At 49.7% G+C, this 26411-nt stretch overlaps 1 protein-coding gene across 1 annotated transcript in view; it reads right to left on the bottom strand.

Moving 5' to 3' along the window:
* Positions 1–588: 588 nt before the first annotated feature.
* The window catches only part of SLC7A5 (solute carrier family 7 member 5), a 57998-nt gene continuing 32175 nt past the window's right edge, over positions 589–26411 (bottom strand). Inside the window, exons 3-10 of the mRNA XM_043986433.1 lie at positions 18477–18582; positions 16092–16136; positions 13430–13553; positions 12338–12441; positions 11824–11920; positions 9497–9646; positions 6714–6891; positions 589–6167 (exon numbers count right to left, since the gene is read on the bottom strand). Of these exons, the coding sequence (XP_043842368.1) occupies positions 6112–6167; positions 6714–6891; positions 9497–9646; positions 11824–11920; positions 12338–12441; positions 13430–13553; positions 16092–16136; positions 18477–18582 (860 nt within the window). The 3' untranslated portion in view covers positions 589–6111. The remainder of the gene's footprint in view (positions 6168–6713; positions 6892–9496; positions 9647–11823; positions 11921–12337; positions 12442–13429; positions 13554–16091; positions 16137–18476; positions 18583–26411) is intronic.

The raw sequence follows: 26411 nt of genomic DNA on the forward strand, positions 1-26411 counted from the left end.
TCAGACCCAAATGATGATTTCCATCCCCACACACACTTTTCAGTCCTACCATTCAGACTCCTGGACTATGAGGTCTAACTAACATTTGCCTATTTGGACTGGATCCATGTTAGACTATCGGTTTGCATTGGTTCCTTAATGTTAATCACGTGATCTTGTTGATTGATTATAAGTTCCTCATGGGCAGGGACAGTTTTATTTTCTTCTTTTTGTCCCCAGTGCCCAGCACTTAGTAGGCACTTCATAAATGTCCTTAAAAAAAAAATCAATTGACTGCTCAAGAGGTCAAAGGGAACTATTTCCTGCTGGCTCTCAGAGGCACTTGAAAGGGGTCCCCAGATGACTGGAGTTCCCCTCTTCTTCAACGGCTAACCCCAGTATCAGTTTGACTCAAGTCAGAGAGTCATGGCGGGTTTGCAGGCCATTTTTAAGAGAGGGAGGCCGCTGGTGCCAGATAGCTCCTTTGCAGCAGAAGTGGAGAAGGACCAGAAGCCAGTCATATCCCTCCCCCCAGAAAAGGAAAGAACACAAGGACAAAGAAAAGAGAAGACCAACAGCAGCAGCATTAGAAATGTAGACAGGCTCATTGGCTATTTTTTATGTTCCAAACAAAACAGAATTAAAACCATCCACATGTAACAGATTGGTTAACAAGAGAATTTTTTTAAAAAATTGAATCAAAAAACATGTCATCTCCAAAGTAGAAATTATGAAGTTATTATTAGCTGTAGGCTAATGTCAACCTAAGGAAATGTTAAAGCAGACAGGAATACAAATATATTAAAGCAGCACTTAGGAAAATCAAGACTAACACATCTACTCTTTAAAATAAAGAGAGTCCTACGGCATCTTTAAATTAGCAAAACAGCAGAGAGTGACAAGGCTTAGTAAAATGCATAACAGCTATGTTTAGATTGATTTTTGTTTCTTTCAATTTTAAAAATCAGTTACCACAAAACACCTCCCCCAGATACCCATTAACAGTACTTTTTTCAAGGAAATATTAAAAAAATAAAAAAATTACTTATCAGGCTATCATTGTCCCTCTCCCCCTCCCAAAGTTGCCCCTTAAAAATTATATTTAACAGTAGTCAGAACCAAGGAAAGAAATCAGAGGGTGTTTTCAAGGGTCCTGGGGGCTTCCTGGGAGATGGATGAATCTAGAACAGAGCCTCTTGGGAGATGGCCACTGAAAGAACACCATGACAAAACTTTGTGGGCCACTGGATTCTGATTCCATACCCCCTGTTAAGCCACAAGGACATGATCCACCTCCAGGTATTGGGTCAGGGAGTGAGAGGCCTTAAATCAAGAGCTAACTTTCCAAACACCAGGTAACTAGTTTGATATCCCTTTGTCAGAAGGGACACCCACCCTGGATTTATAACCCTGGAAGTAAAGGCTTCAATTATTTCCATTTTCAATCATCTAAAACACTAAGTTCACTTTGGTTCCTAAAGAATCAAGGTGGCTGAGCTTCTAAATTTGGAGAGAAAACTATCCCACGGTGAAGGAGTGCAAAAATGGCTGGAAGTTCTCTACCAGTGTGTAGGCTTAACTCAATGAGCAGAGAATGGGTCTTTTATAGTAATTTTCAACCCTATATATATCATTAAAAATTAAAGAAGCCAAAGGCTTCAGGCATTTTTGGCCATGGGATCTCAGACAAATCATTTTATTGCCCTAGGCCTCGGTTTCCCCAAATTATAAAGGCATTAGGCTGGCTGGTCTCACAATCACACTGTGAATCTACTGCCTTGATTTAGGCAACTGGTGTGTTGATCTCATGATACATGAGACCAGCTAAGCCTTTTGAGGTCATTTAAGCTCAAATTCCTCATGTGATAGATGATAGAAGTCACGCCTGGAAAAGTCAGGCACCCAAGATCACACAACAAATGTGATAAAACCGAGACTTCAGACCTAATGTTTCTACTGCCAGCCTTCCTCCCCTCCCCCACTACTGCCTGTTCATAGCTGAATTGGAGAATTAAAACCACGTTTTAAATATCCCCGAATATGACCACTTAAAAGCCCACAATGTTTCATGGACTTCATGAACTGTCCTATAGAATAATCTTAAAGCATAAAGGGAATTGTACTTAGGAATTGTGGACAGATATTAATGCCTTCTCAATGGAGCTTTTAAGGGAAAACGAATAGGTCAGTGACATGCTCTCGAAGTCACACAGTGCCCAAGAACTACAGTTTAAACTTTTACAAGGTCAGAGCCGACGGCCTTTTTTCTCTCCATCCCAAGGCCTTCTCGAACTTCCAGCTCAGTCCCCACTGACTGAGGTTGAGTGCCCACCTGTTTCCTCACTGAAGAGGTCCAGGTGCACCACAGATGCTGGTGTTGGCCAAATCTGGCTATTAATTTACCCCAGAGAAACTCCTTTGCTCCGCGCCTCCCTTAGGGCTTTGTCCAGTGCCCTCTGGCTCATGAAGATCCTTTCTACGCACAGTGGTTGGTCTTGACATTGATGTGTCAGTGTTCATCAGTATGCGATGGACGGGGCTTGAAGTGGCGGTGGTGATGCTGTCAGCAAGTGTGTGTGTTGTACTTACCCACACATCCTGCCAGGACCTCCCAGGACAAATCCACCCACTGCATCACTGGTAAATCCAGGAGAGAGGGGACCTCCTGAATAGCACCTTGGCCTTGCTTCATTCACGATCAGCACATGGCAACGGTCAACAAAATCGTCTAACATGGCAGAAGCTTTTCTACCAAGAGGCTGTTTGCTAAAGGGGGATTTTTAGTATTAAATTTGGAATCTCTACGTGTTGGAAAGGACCGGTTTGGGCTTTACAGGTTAGAAAGCTGAGGCCCAGAGAAAGTGCCTTGCCTGAGGTAATATAGAGAATTAAACTCATCTTCACAAAGCTCGTGCTGGACAGGATGGACTTTGGCCTAATGCCCACTTCCCAACCTCTGGGTCTTGATAATGCCCTTTCAAGCCCTCTTGGAATGTCAATAGCCTACTTTGAGGTCAGGCTCAAAGGTCACTTCTTTCTAGGAAAGCTCTCTAGACCCTCTCCTCACAGCCTGAAATGTGATTCACACCCTGCTCTCTCTCCTTGTACCTTGCTTCCTCCCGGAGATGTGAATCTTCCTCAGCTCCTTTAACGGCCAGCCAGAAAAATCGGAAGAGATGGGATCATTAGAAAGATGGTTAGATAGATGACAAATGATAAGACGGACGGTAAATGATAGCGATAAACAGACAGATGATAGGTGACAGATGCATGATAGTGGTAGATGATAAACATTGATGACAGATCTACACAGAAAGAAAGCACTTTAAGGTTTAAGGCAAAGTAACACTTGCCTCTATTAATTCATCTGAGCCTGACAATTCTCTGAGCCTGACAATTCATCTGAGCCTGACATAATTCTCATTTTGCAGACGAGCCAAGTAAGGCTTGCAGAGGTTTTACGAACTGCCCACGGTTACTAGTGTGTGACGTGAGATTTGAATGTGGTCGCTCTTGATTCCAAGTTCACCTTTACCCATTATACTACACTCTGTATGTGGAATGTGGTAGAAGATAGAGCTTTTCAGTCTGGGGACTTCGGATTTTGTTTATAGCGCCTACACCCAAAAGCACAGGCCTAAGGGCCATGAGGATTGGTTCTGCCCGACACCGAGCACCAGGCACCACGCGTTGCTGAGTAGCTGTTACCTGTGGCCTGGAAGCAGCCTCTTTCCAATCCTATTAGCCATAGGTTTACCACCTGGCTCTGCCACGCAAACACCTAATCCTCTGGATTGCTCAATGAAGAATAGGACATCCCAAGGCGGGCTTGCTCCATCTCACTTGCATGTGTCTCAAGCCCAATTTGGGGTGATGTTAGAGGTTGTCTGTTGGCCATCTGCTGCTTCTGGGCCCTTGGTAGGCTCTCCACCACGTGGCTGCCTGGGACCAGTGCTTTCCGATCCATCAACACTTCCCCCCAAACCTGCTTCCCAGCCACAATGGGACAAGAGTTTCCACACCTGACAAATTTAGCTCAAGTTGGAGCGGATACAACCTGTGTGGGATGCTCCCTAAAGGTCAGTTCTTCCTACCTGTGACACAAAGATCTATGCCAACCTTTTTCACTTAACACTCTCTGAAATGGTCCAGTTCCAGAACAAAAGGTTAAGTGCCAGGCTGCACCACCAGCCCAAGGGCCATCCTCTATTTACAAAACATCATGAGGATAGGAGGGTAATTTAACTATAAAAGGTCGGTTTTCTTATTCTGAGTTCCCAGCAGGATTCCTTCACTCTTTTTTTTTTTTCTTTTTGCAGGGCAATGAGGGTTAAGTGACTTGCCCAGGGTCACACAGCTAGTAAGTATCAAGTATCTGAGGCTGGTCCTCCTGAATCCAGGGCTGGTGCTTTATCCACTGTGCCACCTAGCTGCCCCCCTTCACTTCTCCATGTAGCCAGCATGTAGGTTTCAGGGAAAGGTTAAAAAGATTTTGCTCATGTGAGGACACCCTCTCTGTTTCCTAGGTACCATTAAGATGAATATGGTCATGGGCAAGGGGACAACTGTACTTCTACATGAGATGGGCTGTGAAGAGAGTCTTTCTTCACTTCAAAGCAGCAGAAAGACTGGTGCAGATGTCCAGTGGATATGGATAAATGGCCAATGACCCGTTTAGGATGGCTCAGGCTTTCAGACAAGATGGTGGCCCTGCCTGAGAAGGAAGCAAGTGCTGGGCACCTTCAGGGAAGTGCTGAACTAAATGGGCACTACCAGAAACCCACTCCTTTTAGCCCTATCCTGAAAAAGAGAAGCTCTTCTTAGCCTTGGCTCTGGAGTGGGTGCCTTAGTCAACAAGCCATCTTGCCTGTGTCTAGCCTAGACCAGGGTGCAGTTCTTTATTGGGTACAACACTGTCCCAGGTCAAGACCATGTAACAGAGGAGTGGCAGCTGCACTCATGGATCGACCCTTGGATGCCTCACTCTTATTAATGTGAAAGATGCCTGGATCCTCCTCAGCCTGAGCTGACACATACATGAACTTGTATGTGTGACTGTGCAGGAGTGGCCCGAGGCCTCAGGGAGAGAAGGGCCAGAGTGACAAACAATAGCGAAATGAAGGGCGCTGAGCCCGGCCCCAACAGCCCCTAGGCTCCAAGCCTATCTGGACCTCTGACCCCAGGGTCCTAGGGGCTCCTCCTCTTTCTCTGCCACATTCAAAGATCAATAAAGCAAAGTAGGTAAGGAACTCTCTGAGTGAGTTAAACTCACTGAAATCTCCTTTCACTCCACAAATACAACGGGTGGCTGTTATTAATTTGTTTTTACTCTTTGGGGAGGGAAACCAGCCAGTGAGCAGAAACTACCTCCAGTCTTCAAGGGAAAAATAAAAATCCAGAGGTTCAGTTTAAACTAGCTCTATTTATGACAACTTAAAAAAAAAAAAAACCACAAACCAACAACCCAATATCATTGTGCGGTAACAAAAAAATGAGGAAAAGCAGACCCTCCGTTGGGAATCAGTGCAAGCCCCCATTTAAAAACGACAGCGTATCAAGTCTCAGTAGTTCTGTCCACTTGTGCCCTGGAGTGTGGGGTCTTCGGGAGACCCCCTTCTCCAAAGTTACAAGAGCACTGGAGAAGGGTCCACGAAGGAGTGCTGTTTGAACTGGCGTCAGTGTGTCGTCCCATCCAGAGGTATGTGGGGTACAGTTGGCAGCATTGAAAAAAAAAAAATCTTCTCACTTGTAAAAAGAAATCGTATCGCTGGCATCTACTAGACTAAACCTTAAGTTAAAAATAAAATAAAATGAAGGAAAGCTAAAACTCCCCCCAATAGCCCCTAGCTCTCAGTCACAGATCCAAAGTCTTAACACCTAATTCAGCAACTTGTTCCCTGCCCCCCCTCAGGGTCATGAGGAGGTATTCAGGAGAGATTCGTTTGTACCGCGGGTTTGTCTTGAGAAGCACCCTCAGCTGCCAGGCTCGAGCAGAGGAAGAGCGCGCAGGCACGGCTGCTTGGGCCGAGGAATGGGCACTGCCGGGCCAGCGCTGGTTTTTCTGAAGAGGGGAGGGGTGGGCATGCTCTTTCCAAGTGACATCTGTGTGCTCCCCCTCCAAGGCCACTGGACTCAGGACTCCTGAGGAACCACCTCCATGAGCTTCTGGCACAGCACTGTCGTGCAGACTGTTGGGAAGAAAAGCAAACCAGGTTATGCGGCAGGACGCGGGTGGGGGGCGACCTGCCAGAGTCAGTTGGGAACATGCTCTGTGTAAAGGCCTGACCTCGGCCAGTCTGACCTCTGGGTGAAAGGCCTTCCCAGCCAGCTTGGGGGCTATTCGTCCTTAAAGGGAGTTACCCAGTTCAGCCCCAAAAGGTGACCGACTAAGCATGCAGGGTAGGGAGCACACAGGCACGCCTAAGGACTTCAGGCCCACAAGCCACAATCCCATGACGTGGAGGGACAGGCCGAAGGGAAGGAGAGGATATAGTGTTTACCACATGCCAGGCGCTGTGCTCATTACTTGTTATAAATACGAACTCACTCATTTGATCCTCACAAAAGTCCTGTGAGGTCAGTGCTATGATTACAGTTGAGGAAACTGAAGCAGGCAGTGGCTGAGTGACTTGCCCAGGACCATACAGTTACTAATTGCCTTAGGCTGGATTTGAACTTGGGTCTCCCTGACCATGGGCCCAGCTTGTAGCTGGAGGCTGGGCCCAGTTACTCACAGATGCCTTGAAGCAGCCACTTGGGCTTGTTTTGCCACCAGACCCCAATGAAGTAGATAGGAATTCCCGTGAGGATGATGACAAAGCCGATGGCACACTCCACAGGGGTTTTCCAGAAAGAGACAGCTATCAGGAACAGGCAGGCCAGGATGAAAAAGATGGGAAGGGAGAGATTCACCTGGGGACAAGAGCAGACAAGGGTGAGTGGCCAGGAGCAGCGAGAGTCGAGAAGAGGGTGGCACGACCAACATCAGGCAGGAGCTTGGCCCTCCCTGAACATCTGCTCTTCTTCATCCCATCCCCACTGGGCTAGGCCCAGGGGACCCACAAGTGAACCTACTGGTTACTATGTACCCCGCCCACAAACATACGCATACTTGCAAGTGTCTGCTATGTGCCTGGCACTGGGCTAAGTTTTTTTACATTTAATATCTCACTGGATTCTAACAACCCTGGGAGGGAGGGGCTTTTGTGAGTCCCCTTTTTACAGACTGGGAAGCCGAGGCAGGCAACAGGGAAGTGACTCGGCCAGGGACACACCGCTGCACTGCTACCTGCCTGCTCTACTTGTTGGCAGAAAGTAGATGTGACCAAAAAAAAAAAAAAAAGGGCTCCTGAATGAGCAACCAGCAAATTAAGCCTGAGAATAAACACTTCCTTAGGGCAGCAAAGCTCAGCTTTAGCAGAGAATTTCCAGGTCCCGCTGGAGGAGTCTGCTGAGCAGAAGGAGGTGGCCCCAGGGCTGAGGAGGCTCCCCAGAGGAGCTGTCAAACAGCACTATGGGAAGGCTCCCCTCCAGCACAGTCAGGGCTCTCTACTTGGCCACTAACCACCACCGAGGGCCAGGCAACCCCTCGGGCCGGCTACAACACGGGTGGGGCCTGCAGACTCTCTTAGAAGGGAACTCTTGCTTGGGTACTGCTTGGCCTCCCCAGCCCCCAGGCTCAGGCGGTCAGAGCCCCACTCTCTGCCCTCCCTTCCAAGTGCCTCTGGGCTGAGTGGCAGGGTGGCCCTACCATAGGTGCCCCTGTGAGCAGCCTCAGCGCTTACTGAGAACCCAGTGGGATTACCCTGTAAGATGGAAACACAGGATTCTGGGACGTCCTCCTCCTGGGTATGCCGGGAGACCAGAAAAGGGCAGGGGGAGAGGCGCCATCGCGGGAAAGAAAGCCAGAGTCCAGCCATTTTGGAGGCCAGAAGAGAACCAGGATGAGGACTTGGGTGGGGAGGGGGGGTGTCCCCAAAGGTCTTACGGTTCATCCCCACCAGGTGGAGCCAGAATCCAAACAAGGCCAAGTTCACTTCCAGTGCGGATGGAGCGGATTCCCAAACACACAGGCAATGTTTGTAGAACTTGGATAGCTCACTTAAACAAGAAGAGACCTGGGACATATCCAAAGTTGGCCAGGACCCTGGAAAGCCCACGATAAATCCCTGCTCCGGTCATCAGAAGAGCCCCGCGCCATGCCCAATGTGCCCCCGAGCTGGGCTGGGGCCCGAGGAGCTCACCCAAGAGAGGGGGCTCCATTAAAGGAGCTTGCCCAAGGAGGGGGGGGGCACGCTCCACTAACAGCTCGCTGGAGCTCCCCCAGGCTCGCCTTATTTGGCTTCCTTTCTCTGCTCCCTAGTACATCCTGTAGCAGATTTCTCTCAATCAACCCTCCAAATTGGGAGTTTTTCTCTTCTGGGGCCTAGGTGAGCGGCAGATGCACAGCAGCGTTCCCTCATGGCTGTCTCTTTATAGGCTCCTCCTTCTCCCTCTGAATTCTGTGAGGCAGCCCCACCAGCAGGGCCCTGTATTGACTACAATGGAGAGATCTGGGTCCAAGACCAATGGTTGGCACAACCTGCTAATAACCTGGCCAAACCTGAATGAGGGCTGATGGGAAACGATGATCTTTTCTAGGGGAACAACGAGGGCCAGCGTCCCTGAAGACAGCTGAGTTTTTGCCTTAAAAGGAAGCCAATGGGAACCGCCTTTGACGTTAACTGGGCATCTCCCCAAGGACACAGTACAGCTCTTGGGGCCCGGCCAGCAGACTGGACTTCTCTGCTTAGAGTTGTGGTTTACGGGTCTCTTCTTCAGCTGGTATTTTCAAGTTCAATGGCAAAGTAGAAAGAGAAATGAGGGGTAGGTAGAAGGGAGAGAAGGCCTATCCTTTCCAAAGCTTCTAAAGAAGCTGAGAGCAAGATGGCCAAAGATAGTCCCAGTGTTCTGCTCTCCACAAATAGGCTTCAACATTGACTTGGAGGAAATACACACAAAGGCAAACGGTCTGACCATGTGACCTGTTGCCCAAGCAATCTCTCCACTTCTTTGCTAATAAGTCTTTGAACAAAGGCGGGCAGTGGGGAGCTTATGCATGCCGACAGTGAGGGGGCACCAGGAGCTGGTTTCCAACTGCCCAGAGAAGAACTGCTTGCTGCCCGCTTCTTTCCCACAAAGCTCGAGGGCTCCAGGTAGCGGGTTAACCTCACCATGTGGCCTGGCCACAAGCGTGGAAGACACCCTTTCCCTTGGGGACAACTACCCAGGGAAACAAACTCAGAGGGAGTAAAAGTCATTTCCTGAGGAACTAGAATTTAGTCCAGGTGCTGTGGAGACCCCGTGGGGACAGGCCACCTTGGCTTTCGCCTTGGTAAGAGGATGCTCCGTGTGGCCTTGTTGAACAATGTGCAGAAAAATCAGAAATGCTGCTGAGCTGATGGAGTTGGGACCATACACCTCCAAGACCTCTCTGAGCAAAGGTGGGACAGTCCCAAGAAATAAGTGTGTCTCTCACCTTTATGGGTCTGTTCAATTCTGGTTTCTTAAAGCGGAGCCATATCATCCCGATGATGGCCAGGGCCACACAGAGCCAGTTGAAGAAACTGAAGAAGTTGATGACGGAGAAGATGTCATTGGAGAAGGCGTAGAGCAGAGTCATGCCGCACTACAAGGACACAGACAGAAGGGGATGAGCCCGAGGGCTTGGGTGCAACAGCCATGATTTACTAGGCTGAAGAGGCTGAGCTTTGTCATTAAAATGTGTTATTTTTAAGGAGACAAAAACCACATTAGGAGTAAGGGGCATGTGCGTGTGTGCTCTCTTGTACATGCATGCACACGCACACATCCTTCATGTACAATGAAAAAAAGGGCAGCAGTTTATTTTAGGAAAAGAACTGGTTAAAGCCAGTGTGATTCTGGTTGTGTAGCAATGGAGAAAGAGCAACACAGGAAAGGAAAAAGACAGCCTGCCTTGATCTTCACTGAAGAAACTGTAAAGATTGCCTATTCTCACCTGGCTTCCTTGGGTTCAGATCTCAGCTGAAATCCCGCCTTCTTCAAGAAGCTCCCCCAATGCCGGTGCCCTCTGCTGAACCTCTCCAGTTTATCTGGCTCAATCTCCTTTGTACCCAGTTGTCTGCACAGTCTCCCCCATTAGACGGTGAGAGCAGGTTCCAGTTTGCCTTTCTCTATGTCCCCAGAGTCCATCAAAGCCCCTGGTACCCAGAGGGCATTTCATAAGTGCTCACTGACTAAAGGATCCTCATCTCAAATAACGTCCCACTCATGAGAAGCAAGGACAAGGGAGATCTAAGAAGTCAGGAAGACCTGGGTTCAAATCTTGCTTTGGGCCCAGACTATGCTAGGAAAATCATTAGTGACAATCAAAAAAGGTTTGAGAGAGTTTCTGGGTAATTTAATCATTTTATTGACAAGGCCAGCATGTTATTAATAAAAGGATGGTCATTTGGCTGTCTCAGATCAAAGACCCCTCACGGTGGAAGGCTCAGAGTTTATATGCCCTTCCAGAAGGAGGTGTTGCTGAGGGGAACTAATCAGCTCCAATGGTTAACACAATGGGAGGGGGGCGGCTATCTTGGGGTACCTGACTTAAGTCACTCAAATCTTGGTTAATTTCCCTATCACTTGTCTTGATAATAGGGAGAATCAACATTTTCCCAGACCTGTCTGAGAGAACACAATGAGCAGGAATACACCTGTTAGTCCAAACTTAGAATTTCTCTTACTGTCTGAGTAGACTGTGTCCTGGGCAAATCTCTGAGAGAGACTTCCCACACTGGTTGGTGTCTGGAAAGGGGGGAACACCTTGGTCCTAATACAGTAAAGAGTTATTCAGAATAAGAGAAAACCACTCATTTCTCACACATATAATGAGGATGCCGACTTCCCAGGGACCTCCCAGGACAGTGGTGAGGACCAACTGAGACTCTTCACCTAGAGCCTCTGTAAGTCTCACATAGTCCGTGTGCAGCCACACATCCTCAGAAGTCCTCCAGAACCTCCGAGGGCACTAGGGCGGCCTCTCTCCATGGCAGCTCCCTCTTGGGAACACAGCCGGGTCCCCAGGAGCAGGTGAGGAGGCCACAGGCTGGCCTGTGGGTATCTTTTGTGATGGGGTAGCAGCTCTGCCACACTACCACAATGTATTTATTGCTGGATAAGTCACTTTCTCCCTTGCGCTGTACCATTCCCACCCCCAGGCACCTCCACTGGCTGTGCCCCATGCCTGCACACTCTCCCTCCCCCTTAGTGCCTTCCCTCCAGACTCATCCTGGCTCTTGTCTGTCTGTGGCTGGTTGCATGTTGTCTCCTGTTACACTGGCAGCCGGGCAGAGACTGTTATTGTAACTTCAGCACTAACTTCGGTGTCTGGCACTTAATAAATGCTGGTGGATGTGGTGTGACTAAATGATCTTTATGGTCTCTTCTATGTGCCTCAGAGCAGAAAGAGTCCTGTGTTTGTACTCCCAGGCCCTGAGCTCAAAGCTGGGCTCCGCTCCTTGGCAGGGCACACCATTCCCTCCCCAGGGGTGGCCTCTGATTGCTCAGTTACAAAATAAAGGTTTGGACCTAGGTCAGGAGTCCCCCACCTTCAGAATGTGCACTCTTGGGGTACAGGCAATTCCTGGGGGGGAGTATTTGGTAAACACTATTATTCAAATTAACTGATCTCTCCATTTCCTTTCACATCCTCTGGGGTATGGGAAGGTTTATCAAAAGCAGAGGGACATAGGGACTGAATGAGCTCAGAAGGCAGGCCCTCCCTCCCACTCAGGGATGGCTGCGCTCATAACCTTGGCAGAACTGGGGACTGCTTACCGTGAATACAAGGGATGGCACAGGAGTCAGGTTCTTGGGGTGGATCATGGAAAGGACAGAAGGCAGGTGGCCCTCCCTGGAACCTACAAAAAATAACCTGTAGACAAGAGCAGAGTCAGGCTTTTTTCTCCCTGGTCTGATAAAGACCCTCACAGAAACATGGCTGCCTCCCCCCTGGGGTATTTATGCATTCATGCCACTGCAGGGACAAGACAGAACTGAGAGAGAGAGAGCGAGTGAGTGCATGCCCTGGCAAAGAGAAGAGGCAAACAGAAGCCCCGCCACTGCCCGGTGCCCATCTCCCCGCCATGGCCTAGCCCCACCACCCGTCCTGACCAGCTCTCATCCTCCAACACTAGTTCCCAGTATGGTTACTGTCTACACCCTGCCCACGTTTGGCCTCTCTTTCCTGGAAGGTCATCTCATAGAGCCTGTTTTGTGGCTCGGAATCCCGAGAACATCATCCAGTGACTCTGTGGAAGTAGGAAACTTTAGGACAGCCCAGGGCTACTACCTGGAGGAAGTGAAAAGGGAGCCATTGACTGATCCAAAGCATGACAAGCCCACGAAGACAGGGATGATCCAGGACATGACACCCAAGTGGTAGTTCCCAAAGTCCTACAAACACAGGATTCGCAATTAGGCAGTTACTTTCCACGGGGGTTCAGGTTCACACAGACACCTGACTAAGAGAAGGGGGCTCCCAAGCTGGCCTGGGGTGACATGCCTACCTCACCATCACCAGTGATGCTTTATTTTTTTTATTTTTTATTTTTTTAGTGATGCAATTGGGGTTAAGTGACTTGCCCAGGGTCACACAGCTAGTAAGTGTTAAGTGTCTGAGGCCGGATTTGAACTCAGGTCCTCCTGACTCCAGGGCCGGTGCTCTATCCACTGTGCCATCTAGCTGCCCCCGATGCTTTTTTACTGAAGCCTTATCAAAATCCTGAAGCAGGAGCTGCTTTTAGGCCTCTGCTGGCTCCAAGTCTAGAATCACAGACCTGGAGGAGGAGATCAGTAGCACATGGGAAAGCCAAGTAAGAGCACGTCGGTGTACACCAGATCCTCCTCAGCAGGCCTGATGGCTGGGCTCTAACCGGGAGCTCGCAGGGAGGTCTCCCCACGCCGCCTCCTCCTGCTGTGACCCCACCGAGGAGGCCTCCACAGCAGGACTTGTTCAAACTGGCTTATGAGGTGAGGGTCACCAAGGCCCCGGGGGTGGGGGGGGTGGGGGGGAAGACCACGTGCAGGGGGGAAGGAGACTAGCATCCAAACCCCGTGATTCACATTCCTGGCTGGGTACTGCCTCAGTCAGCATGGAGGAGGACACCAGCGTAGCGGCTCTTAAGGTGGGAAGCCAACTAGGTCCCAAGAGACTGCCCTCCCCAGTGCACCTGTCCACAAAGGGTTAATGGCTCAACAGTGGAGGGGCCCCTAGGCCCAGAAGAAGCCACTCTTAGCAGACACCTCTGTTGCTAGGCCACTGATCCCCAAAGATAATGCTTCTTAAGAAAAGCCGATTCTATCCTCTGCCCCTCTGCCAGCTGCCCAACCCACCCGAGGACACCCTGTGCACCAGACTCGGGGGAAGGAGCGAGTGACATACCACAGCCACGGCTTCTGAACTCAGCATCTGCTCGGTGGTCAAGGTGGTGAAGTATGCCAGGTTTGTCAGGACGTACACCAAGGTGACCAGGGGAAGTGAAATGATGATGGCCAGGGGCAAGTTTCTGAAAGATGAAGAGATGTGGGTGTTAGGCAGCCCCAAAGGCAGTCAGGAGGCCCAGAGGACCTGGGAGAGGCTGTGGGCAAGGGATCCCACCTGAGCCTCCATCCCCAGATCAGTTCCCTTCCACGGGGACCCTGAGGAATACTGGGTGTGCTTTCTGTCTCTGTTTAAGCGTCAGTGATTCCTCTGGCCATGGTGTGAGATAAAGACAATCATTTACCACGTGTGTATTTAATACCCTGTGTATCACAGAAAACTCAGATGTGCATATTTGGACGTTGTCCACCCTAAATCCCTATTCAGTTTCCAAGGCTGTCATACCTATGAAAAGGTACAGAGAGAAAGGGAAAGGAAAAAGTGCTACAGAGGAAACTCTGGAAATTACATCTGTAGGAAGAGAGTGTGCGTGTGTGTGTGTGTGTGTGTGTGTGTGTGTGTGTGTGTGTGTGTATGTATGCGCCTAGATGGCGGGCACTGAGGCAGCGAGGGGCAAACCAGGATCCTGAAGCCAGGCCCTGGAAGGAAAGCCCAGAGGGCTTCGAGGTCCCTGTGGGGGAGGAAGTAGTAAAAGCAAGCCCACTAAAGCTCTTTCCAATCAATGTAAATCATGTGCTTGTGAACGTGCAAATCGAATGTGCTCCAGCCACAGAGACAGGCCACAGTGAGTATGGAGCTATTTTCCTTAATCCCTATCTAGCCCTGTGCCCTCAGCCTTGCCATCTGCCCAGCTCTCTGGCCCGGAAATTCCCCTGGATCTCTTCTGTGTCATGCCCCAAACTGCCCATTAGCAGACAAAAAACGCAAACCAACTGTCTCTCCTCTCAGAACGTCACAGGGCTGGCCTTCTGGGGTGAGGGGAAGGCACAGAAACACCTGGGGCCTGACAAGCTACCCCAGCCCAGTCACCCTCCTCAAGTGCCCTGCTTCTGCTGACAAAGCTCTTCCCTGACCACTCAATCCTGCCTGCGCGCTCGTGTGAGCGTGCGTGTGCGTGTGCGTGTCTGTGTCTCACAGCTCTTTGCAGGCAGGGGGCCCATGCAGACTTACATATGGCACTGAGAACAGGGTTGAGAACACTGGCTGCAATCACAACTTGCTGACGGAGGTGCAGGACGCCCAGATGTGGCATCAGGGCCTTGGCTGGAATCCTGGGCTTAGTACCTGATCCTTCTAATTGTGCCCTCTATAAAATGAGAGGGTGGTTCTCGAAGATCTCTAGGGGATGGGGGGGGGGGAGAGCCGTGTTTGGGGGCAGCAGCCGCTTCTCTGAGATAAGAGGAAGAGAAGCGATATCCTTCCCCATAATCTACAATGCTGGCTTGGAGGAGCCTCTGAGGTGCTAGAGACGAGCCAGAAGGGACCACGGGAATCATTTAGGCCACCTCTTCATTTTACACAGGTGGAAACCGAGGCCTGGAAACGGCTGAGCAGTGACTTGGGAACTCATGCTTCAGGCCCCTCTCCCTTAAAGGGAGACAGCCTCTGCCTCCCTCCCTCTTTCAGCTTTTGAGGGGGTTTCCTTTCTTCAGAGGTGGGTACAACGTCTCCGAAATCCTCATTGAGTCAGTCTTAGCAAACACGCCTGATGGCAAATGCTTCTCCACTGAACAAAGAATCTAAGGAGAGCTCTCCTGGGGCCAACAGTCCGTCCGTCCATCAGGTAAGTGCTCCCCACCCCCTCCACCTTCCAAACTGAGCCCATTCTGTCTGGCCCCTGGTGGGTCCCCCTGCTCCACAGAGTAGAGCTGCAGCTTTATCAGCGCTCCATCTGAGCACACACGCCCAGTGGCGCCTCTGTATTTCTTCCAGTCAGTTTGCCTTTCCGGGTGGTGTGCACCAAATGTGATTTTGAGCACCAAATGTCAACAGGGTGGGACAATTCTCCTTCTTCCAAGAAGAGGCCAGGAGGGGACGTCCCATCCTTGTGCATGGGCCATTGTCTACTCAGCCTTGCACCAAAGATGGAATGCCACTGGCGACCAGGGATCAAAGTTCAAGAGCTATCTGCTCCAGTCCCCTCAACTTATAGATGAGTATGGCTTGCCTGACTAGACTTTCAGGGGCACCACAGAGCACCAGGCCTGGGCCTCACACATCCTTTAACCTCTGTCTGCCTCAGTTAGTTTGTCTGTAAAATGGAAGGAGTAACAGCACCTACATCCCAAGGGTGGTTGTGAGGCTCAAACATTTCGCAAGCATTTTGCCTACATAAATGCTAGCTATGACATACCAAGTTCTTGGCAGGATGGTGACAAGAGTCCAGTGCTCCTTCTGTTGACCCCTGATTGTCTTAAACTCCCAGAAACCCTCCTTCCAAGAATAGGGCAACTGAAGTTTAAGAGACTAGGAGGACTGAAGTGTTTCAGGCTTGGGGGTTTACTGAGTTTTATTTTATTGGAGACAGAACTCTACAATGTCCCATCACATACAGAGGTAGTTAGCCCAAGTGCCTGGACCTTGGGCTTATTTTCAGAGAAGCCCAGGTAGTTCTACAATTCATTAAAGCCATAATCATAACGTCTCCCCTCATTAAACGTACCTGTAAGGGTTTATCATCTCCTCTGTGACAAAATTCAAATAATTCCTGAAATTTAAAAGATAGAGTTTAAATATTTCCTGTCACTTGGGTCTTCAGAAAACCAACAAGGAAATGAACAGAGATGGGAGATGGGCCAAAGATGTACCTCCCACCACCAGTGTGGCTCAAATCTGGTAAGAAGATGGGCTCCAGGGTCTCACGGGCTGGGAATCAACGCTCCGGATATGACTCAGTCCCAAGGGAGGGCTGACCTGGCTCCAGCTTCTCCCAACCTGAGACAGAGCTTTCCAGGCACAAGGAACAGAGACCTCGGGGTTGGTCCCAGTCTACAAGCTAAGCCTCATCGACTTCAAGCTGGGCAACAGGGAAGATTCTATCACTAGGGTAGGATGCCAGGTTATTTCTCACCAAACAGGGATAAGTGCTCCGAGAACTCCTAAGGCCACAAGAAGGGAGGCAGTAGGCGATGTCACCTCCCTTGTAGGGGCACTGTCTGCTCATACCTGGCCACCTCTACCTCAAGGCAGCAACACGTAGTTGGCCAAAGGGAAAATGGAAGAAAAGCCCTAATAACTTCCCTCTGCCTTGTCATGAACCTATGTGGGCTAGTGCTCCCCGAAGACCTGGCTCAGCCCCTCAAAACCTTAGTTCAACATTTGTTCCCTGTTAAGTTCAGTCCCTTCTCCTAAAATGCTCCCTCCTCACCTCTGGATCCACAACAGAGGATGGGCCTGGCTTTGTGATCCAGTGCTGAGCAATGTGCCTGGTGCAGGGCAGGCGTTCAATCCATCTCCATCACCTGACCAGCCTCCTCAGGGGTGGGTCACCCAGCAGACAGTATGCCACAGTCCTCATGATATTCTAGTCAGCCATAAGACTTCTCTATTCTCTTTTTACTGAATTGAACTCTCAATTATCTACCCTGCTGGAGAGAGGGGCCGCTAGTGCATAGAGTGTGTACCTGGAGTCAGAAAGACTCAATTTCCTGAGTTCAAGTCCAGCTTCAGGCACTTACTAGCTGTGTGACCCTGGACAAGTCACTTAACCCTGTCTGCCTCAATTTCCTCATCTATAAAATGAGCTGGAGAAGGAAATGACAAACCACTCCAGTATCTCTGCCAAGAAAACCCCAAATGGGGTCACAGAGAGTCTGACATGACTGAAACTGATATGATTTAATGACGACAACAACTGGAGGGAGGGGGAGGTGTTTACATGCAATGTGGATTTTAACGTGGGAACATCTGATGTAAAATTGAGGGGATATCAGAAAAAATGGGTCACTCCATTAATATGACTCAGTCTCCTCAATCTGTTCTTCTGTTCCTTGGTCTCCAAACTAGAAGGGGTAGTATTACCATGCAGGCAATACAATTGCCTCCCTGCCCCCCCAAACTGCCCTATCTCTGTAAACTTTGCTATATTCATTAATAGTTCACAACCAGGGGCAGCTAGGTGGCGCAGTGGCTAGAGCACCGGCCCTGGATTCAGGAGGACCTGAGTTCAAATTCGGCCTCAGACACTTAACACTTACTAGCTGTGTGACCCTGGGCAAGTCACTTAACCCCAACTGCCTCACTAAAAAAAAAAAAAAAAAGCTCACAACCATGGTCAGGTAGTAAAGTATTTGAGTTGGAGCAGCTTATTATTAGTTAGTAGAAATAAGGGAAGAATTATCTGTAAACAAGAGTACCAAGTGCCAACCAAGGGACTGCTATTACAGTGGTAACTCCGTGACCGTGGAAGAAGCACACAGAAAGGAAAATCGGAAAGGCTGGTCTGGTGGCCCATGATAGACCTGCTCCACTTTCCTCTATACCAATCAGTCTTTTCTTGTATAAATAGATACCTGGTGGGTCTCTTGACTCCCACACCTTCAATAGCTCCTAGATCTGCTGCTGTTCAGCAAACTGTTACTGACCAACTACTCTTGCCTCCTGTAAGCTTCTTTTTTTTTTTTTAATTTTGTGGGGCAATGGGGGTTAAGTGACTTGCCTAAGGTCACACAGCTAGTAAGTGTCAAGTGTCTGAGGCCAGATTTGAACTCAGGTACTCCTGAATCCAGGGCTGGTGCTTTATCCACTGTGCCATCTAGCTGCCCCCTCCTGTAGTTTCTTAAAAACCATCCTGGACTTGCTTCACTGCCCCACCTGATCCAGAATTCAGCTAACTATGGGCATGAGGAACAGCTCAGAGACTGTTCAACTTGTGTCCCAGCACAGCCCTCACTATTCCTATGAGTCAGGAGGAAAGGACATCAAAAAGTGGCCCAATGATCACAGAGGTCACTCCAAAGAGCAGCCCAGTGGTCACAGGACACAGTCTGATTGTAAACTGAGCTATGACCTTCTACATGAAGCGAATGAAGACACTGCAGCATCTTACCAGCCACCGTAGGCAAAGAGGCCACTGTACAACGCCAACACGATGTTCCCAACGTCCAAATTGGTGCCTTTGAATGATAACTGGGGGCTCAAACTGGAGACCTTGCCTGCAAAATGAAACAAAATGAAGGAAAGGGTACAAAGTCACCAGCACATCCTCAGAGGTCACAGTACCAAGCTCACGATCGTTTGTTCATTTTAGTCAGGACCAGCAACAATTAGGAATTCAGGGGGGAATAACTGTTCAGCTCACTTTTTGTTTGTTTTTTTGTGGGGAAATGAGGGTTATTTGACTTGCCCAGGGTCACACAGTTAGTAAATGTCAAGTGTCTGAAGCCATATTTGAACTCAGATCCACCTGAATACAGGGCCGTTGCTCTATCCACTGTGCCACCTAGCTTTGCCCTCACTTTTTTTGTTTGTTTTGTTTTATTTTTTAGTAAGGCAGTTGGGGTTAAGTGACTTGCCCAGGGTCACACAGCTAGTAAGTGTTAAGTGTCTGAGGCCGGATTTGAACTCAGGTACTCCTGACTCCAGGGCCGGTGCTCTATCCACTGTGCCATCTAGCTGCCCCCTGCCCCCTCACTTTTTAAAAAATATATAATTGTATTTATTTTGTTAAACATTTCCCAATTACATGTAAAAAATTTTAACATCCATTTAAAAATTTTTGATTTCCAAATTCTCTTCCTTCCTCCCTCCTTTTGAGAAGGCAAGCAATAGAAATTGATTATACGGATGAAGTCACACAACACCCATTAGCTGTCTGACTCACTCCTGAGGCATAAGTAGCATCACTCCCCAAGAGAAACAGTGCCCAAGGCTAGTCATATGAATGCCTTCCCTGTACTGTTTGTTTCGAGGCGGTGGTGCTAGGAAAGGGCCGCAGCACCCAGGGAGGGAGGGCCCAGCTCTTCACGTACAGACGAGGAGGGAAGTGACCGACAAGCTCGCCCAGGGTAAATGAGTGGCAGGAGCATGGGTTGACCAAGGAAGCCAGGCCCTCTAACCCCAGCACTCCAGTGAATGTTCCCATTCTACAGATGAGGAAAGGGAATCCCCTGGACTGGCCCCCAAGGCTAGAGCCAGATAAGTGGTATTTCTGGGGCAGCTAGGTGGCACAGCGGATAGAGCACGGTCCCTGGATTCAGAAGAACCTGAATTCAAATCTGGCCTCAGACCCTTGACACTTACTAGCTGTGTGACCCTGGGCAAGTCACTCAACCCCAATTGCCTCACCAAAAAAACCCCCAAAAAAACCAACAAACAAAAAAATCAAAACAGATAAGTGGTATTTCCTCTGGACTCTCTTTCAGTGTTACCTTTCTTCCCAATGGGGAGGTCAGACGGATCGCACAGATTTAAGAGGTACCTAAATGGTGTAGTGTGTAGAGTCAACAAGACTGAGTTCAAATCTAGCCTCAGACACTTTCTAGCCCTGTGATCCTATGGCAGGTCACAAACTCTGCCTGCCTCAATTTCCTCTTCTGTGAAATGGCTATAATGTTACATACCCTGCCCTGAGGGTGGTGAGGATAAAATGAGAAGGCATTGGCAACGAGCTTTGTAAACCTTTGATGGCATCATCTAAATGCTATCTAAGAGGCCAGCTACAAACAGTACCCACGGAGCCGGTGCCCCCCTTGGGCATATCCGGGGAAGGACATACACCACCTTCTGCCCACTGGTGACCACGACACTGAGAAATCACAGAGCGGTAGAGCTGGAAGGGACCTGAGAGAACATGGCTTGGGGTAAGAACCTGGAGGCCTGTGCTTTTCACCCTGGGGGTGGTTCTCTTCACAAACAGAAAGGAGACCATCTCTGGGAGCTGCTGTGGCCCTAAGCACTAACTACTTGCCTCACAACCCATCCTTCCAGGCTGGTTTCTACAGGAGTAACCTTCAAGAGGAAGTGCGGTAAAACAGCATGGGGTCTGTCCAAGGACGGAGGACCTAAGGCTGACTTTTAGACCGACTCCCCTCTTCCCTCTCCAAGTCTCGGTTTCTTCAGCCATAAAATGGGAGGTGTGGCTCAGGCTTCTCTTGTTAACTTTAACTCCCACAAGACTTTGAGGACCCTCAAGATTCCTTCCACCTCATGAAAAGGCAGAGGGAGGACTCACCATCGGGACACAGGAGAAAGCACAAAGATCAAGAGAACTTAGGTTCAAATTCCACCCTGACGTCTGTGTGACCCCTGGGACTTGGTCTTCTCCCTACAAAATGCAAGGGGGCTGGGCAGGCCTCCAAGGAAACTTACATCTACAAACCCAGAATCTGATTTATTTCAATGTTGCTTAAAAACATACTTAAAAGACATAATTGCACCACAAGAGCCAATAAATATGAAGAATAGAAAATGGGGGAAGACAACTAAATTGATACAAAATGAAGTATGAAGAACCAGCAAAACAACATTGCAAATGGGAAGCACACCAGCACCTAACACGCTGAATGTTGTGTGAGTAATTACAAGCTAAATCAAGCTAGACTCTACAGGAGACAAAATAAAATGCGCCCCCTCCATTTTTGCTGAGACCAGGGTCTGTAGGGGAAGAGCCCTGCCCGTACACTAGCGCTGCTTGGCTTTGATGAACTTTCTATCTCATTTTCCTGTCCTTTGTTTCTGGTCCAATAGAGAGAGGTTTGGAGAAAAGACAAGGTAAAAAGGTGTTAACAAAAATTGTAAAAATATTTAGCTGTCAAGTCTATATGCTTTCTTCCCTAGAACTGTTTCATAAAATAAATAGAACTTTGTCACTTCTTGGGATGGGATCCCCACGATGATTCTCCCTGGCATAGGGGACCTGCAGCTCACAGTCCCACAGAGCCAGAGACCAAGGGTATTGAGATGCTGACGGATTTGTCCAGGATCCCACAACTAATATGTAGCAGAGCAGGACACAGACCCCTGATGTCCCAGTACATGAGGATGCCTTTGGGCCATGCTGTGACTTAGTTTAAGACACTTGATCCAGTGGGAGCTACATATAGGAGGTCTGTGGGCTGCACATTTGCCCCCTAGGCCTCCTCCTATGCTGGTACTCACATCACAGACCATCACACTGACGCACCAGTCATTCCCTAACATAGGCCAAGGCCAAGACATGTTTGGCTATTACAAACAGCATCACCATCAAGTCTTGTGTGCAGATTGTGCCCCAAGGACAGTGACCAACACATCAAAGATGAACATCAGTCTGGAAAAAAACACTCGTGCCTTTTGGTTTTAGGAACCTTCCAGCATGCACCCCAGGGTGAGGAGAAGATGGCACCAGGCTTCGACTGTAACTGAAGCTGTTTCCTGTTGTAAAAACAAACCACAAGGGCCCCTAGAGTGCTCTTCCTGCCATGATTCAGGACCCATCCAGAGTCAGGAAACAACAGCTGTGCAGTCAAGAGGACCTGGGGGTGTGTGTGTGGGGGGGGGGGGGGGATGCTTTAATTAGGAGACCACCTGCAGCCATCCTGGGGTCGGAGCCTTGGTGGGAGGAGGAAGTGGGCAGGGGATCCTCCAAGCCAGTTAAGGAAGCCGACAAGAAGCAACACTTTTAAACCTAGAGGCCTGGAAGCAGAGGGTCTGGGCTAAGGCACATCAATGTGTTCAGAACCGATGGCTGATAACTTCTTATTCTCCCTGTCTTCTAGGGTCACGGCTGCAATAGCACTATGTACCTCAGACAATTACCTCGGGGAGGGAGGCTGCAGAAACAAAGCTAGACCTGGGAGCCCCCAAATCCTGGCTGTTAAAAACAACCACCACAGCTAGGTTTGCAAAGTGCTTTAGATGGGGCAGCTAGGTGATCTTGTCTCTTCTTTATTTGCCCCCAGAGCGAGAGCGTACAGGATCAGGAGCAAAATGAAACAAGATGTCTGAGATTCTGGGTGGGCTCCACAGACTGCTCTGGACCAGGGCATCCGCCCGAGCTAGGAGGGAGCAGCTGGGGGGGAAGGAGGCTCCTCGGAGCCCAGCCTGCACCCAAAAGTGAAAACAGGGTTCAGCTCCTGTTCTCTGGGACTGGATATTCCTAAAGGAGGAATGACGATCACCTCATCATCTGTGGTAGAAAAAGCACTAGATCTGGAGTCAACAGCCATGGGACCCTGGGAAGGCCCAAGTCTCTGGGGACCAGTTTCCTGCTCTGCAAAAGGGGAGCTCTGACCTACATCTGAAGATCCTGGGGCATCCTGTAGGGATCTAGTTCTAGAGCAAGAAGGGACCTCAGAAGGCCATGCAGTCTGAGTTAGCATTCCCCACCCCTCCTCTCCCCACACCCAAGGAGTGCCAATGTTTCTTCAGGTGAGGGAATCCAGTTTCCCAGGTACTGCCCCAAGAGTAATGAGGAAGGGGGCAGCTAGGTGGCACAGCAGATAAAGCACCGGCCCTGGATTGAGGAGTACTTGAGTTCAAATTTGGCCTCAGACACTTTACACTTACTAGCTGTGTGACCCTGGGCAAGTCACTTAACCCCCATGGCCCCGCCCTCCCTCCCAAAAAAAGAGTAATGAGGAAGAGACACTGATTCTGGCTGTGCCCCAGAGGGCAGAACCAGTAATAGGGAAAAACTCCCCCCTAACAATCTGAATTATCTTGAGAAAGCATCTCCCATCCTCTGCCCCTTCTCCACAAAGGTGAAGGACTCTGGGCATCAGACTTTCCCCAGGTGTTGCCCTCCCACTCTTTTATTTCCTATTCTAAGGGATGATGCTGGGGAGGGGCAGAAGTGAGGCAAAAGCAAAGACATGGGGAAGCTTTTCTCTCAGAGAGCTACCCTGGGCTGGTGGCTTCCTACCCTCCCTGGAGGTCTCCACAGTCTGCGCTACATCAACACTGGGCTGTGCTGAAGTGGGGGTCTCGCTATGGTCAGACTGCCCTGCATGGCCAGAGGTCCTTCCCAGTCTGAAAGTAAAGAAAGGGCTACAAACTAGCTTGTTTGTAATAAACTATTCTCATCTCTCCTGACACGAAGCCTAAGCAGGCGTCCAAGACAAGCACAGGATTTCCTACAGGTAAATGCCCACACAAACCCTGCAGACTCCAAGGGGGCGGGAAGGGAAGTGAGCACCTTCAGGGCAGACCAGCCAGTTCCTGGGGTGTTGGCCACTGCTCTGGCCTATTTGTTTTTCTTAGAGGCTCAGAAGTTATTTGGTCTCAAGTCTTTTGATCTACAGCCTAAAATCCAGGCATCTCCCATCATCCATCTCCTGGACGAGCCGAGCACTAAGCCATCTCCTTTGAAGAGGAGGAAGAGCAGGCTCCGAGGGGCACGTTAGCGTCTGGTGGCCTGCTATCTCAGAGACACATGGCAGGCAGCAAGGTCACAAGGCGATCAGCACAACCGGCCGTCATCAGCCCAAGAGGGGAGGCTCCAGTGCCCCATGAAGAGGTTTCTTTCCCTGACCTTTGAAACCCCAAGAAAAGGTTGCAGGCTTCCCTGCATGCCCAGCCCACGTGGCTCCTGCAGTCGCCGGCAGCCATGGCCCATCACCATCATCCCAACAAGGCCATCCTTCCCTTTGGGGTATCTCCCCTGCCCTTGCCTTTCTGCAAGGTCCTGGTCCCGGGCTGTGAGCCCCTAGAGGCAGATGTGTTGTCTTCACCAGCCACTGGCAAGGAAGGCAAACCAAGGCAGTGTCTAGGGAGGGGGGAGCTAGAAGTGACAAGAGGCTCCCCCAGGAAAGAGAAAGCCAAGATTCCTGGGGGGGGGGGGGAGAAGAGGGGTTGGACAGAGGCAAGGGACATGGCTGAGCAGCATCTGCTCGGGTAGAAGCATAGTCTGGGCCATAAAAACCCTTGAATCTGAATGTGGGGAAATGAGTGTGAACCTCAAAGCCAGAGGCTCAGCAATGAAGGCATCCGCCAGTGCGGATTCAAGGTCTAGGCCCAAAGCCTGGCAGGAAAAATCCATCGGGTTCCAGGCATCTTCTTTAATCAACAGAAAGTAATTATGAATTGTAAACCTCTGGCACAAGAGGCCTCCTATGGGGGCTGGGGAGTTAGATCGGAAGCTGAGTTCAAATTCTGGCAGCACTGGGAAAGACACTCACCTTCCCTGGGCTTCAGTCTCATTTGTAAAATGGGGAAGGAGGCTGGAGAAGGTTACCTGTCAGCCCCAAAGCCATAAGCCTGGTTCATCGGTCTCAGTATTAATGGCAATAAATCACATGTTGCTCCAATGTAACAAAAATGTTTCTTTGTCCTTCCTCTTCAATTATTTTTTGGATACCTTCCTCCCCACTCCCCGCCAACACTCTGCATTAATGGAGTTTAAGCATATTTGTGTATGTATATATACACACACACAAACACACGTGGGGAGAGAGCGACAGAGACAGAGTGAGAGAGACAGAGAGACAGAGAATTCTTTCAGTTGCTTAGGAAGGGTTAGCATGGAATGAAATATCCAAGCTAGAACTGGATTTCCTGGTATTTATAGCTTGGTTTAAGAGCTTCAAGTTTTAGACAGGCAATTAAACACTAACAAATATTTTAGCAAACTGAGTCGGCCAGGGCCTCCTCTTTTTGGTGGTCGTATTTCCTAATGCCAGATTCCATCTTGCTTCAAGAGACGGAAAGCTTTCTTTAATTAACTGAGCGTTTATAACATGCTTTGAGCTCTAGATGAAAGCTGACGCTCAGAGTACATGCAGGGACAGAGCCTAATAGCAGACCCTCCACTCCCCCAGCACAATTAATACAGCCTGCCCACATGCTGGGAGGCTGGTGTGGTTCTTCCCTTTTTCTTCCTTCTCCATGGGCAGGCTGTTGCCCAGAAGCCTCCCACTTGGGGTCTCACTGATGATGCAAAGCCCCACGCCTCTCCCCTCCCTTCCTCCACCACACTTTCTGGCTCTCTGGGCTCCAGCAGACCAAGCATGTCTGTCTGGGAGTTTGCTGCCGACAACGGGCAGGGCTTGGCTGGCTGTAGAGGCTACAAAGCGGGCTCCCATCCACTAATCCCCTGACGACGCCGGTGTCCTGAGGCCTGATGCCCAGTAGGGGCTGGAGCTGGCTGACCCCCTTCCCTGACTCCTGGGGTGGGGATGGCAGTGGAAGGAGAGGGGCCTGGGCCCCAGCGGTCTGGACTAGAACAAAACTTCTCACTTGGACTGCAAAGGGGGAACTTTGCTGTGGTCATCTGACAAGCACTGCTACTAAGAGGCGCTTTGAGCAGGACCAGAGGTGCAAAGATGCAGGCCTGTCCGAAGCCCGGAAACACAAGTTGACCTGCTAGAAACCACCCCCACAAAACCCCAAGGAAGCCTGCTATTTAAAAGGGTTAGAACACAGGGAGCCCTTTCACCAACCGAATGACTGTCCCCAAATTCCGGCAAGTCTGGAAAAAGCAAGTTCACGGAGAAGCTGGGGGTATGTCAGTTAGATAAACCCCATGACAGTCAGATAAGGGAACTGGCTGGACAAGAACAATCCGGGGAGGACGATGGAGCTCTGTTGTCTGGGCATTCTCTTGAGGTCCCCGCCACGTCTGCCATCCAACAAACAGGACCCATTGTTGAAGCTTGGTTTTGTTTTTTTTTTTTTGGGGGGGGTGGAGCTTGGGTCACTCACTACGACTAAGCTCAATCACTAATGATCAGGAGGAGAGCTGGCTTCTCCTTCTGGCTCTGCCACTGAGCAGCAGTGAGATGCTTCTCTGGGCTTTTATATGTATAAAGAGGGAATCAGAATTGAACGTCTAAATCAACACGCATTTATTAAGGCTCAGCTGTATGCCAGGCGCAATGCCAAGTTTGGGAGGTAGGATGAGAGGAAGCTTACATTCTATGAGAGAGAGAGAAAATGGACAGTGTGTGTATGTGTGTGTGCACCTAGGGATCGATGCACACATACATACGTACATGCACGTCCAGGGGAGTTCTGAGAGAAAGGAAGGTCTTCCTGTACAAGAGGGCTTGGTTTCCATCAAATCCAG

This window comes from Dromiciops gliroides, chromosome 2 (assembly GCF_019393635.1).
Source record: "Dromiciops gliroides isolate mDroGli1 chromosome 2, mDroGli1.pri, whole genome shotgun sequence".
In the NCBI taxonomy this organism is placed as follows: Eukaryota; Metazoa; Chordata; class Mammalia; order Microbiotheria; family Microbiotheriidae; genus Dromiciops; species Dromiciops gliroides.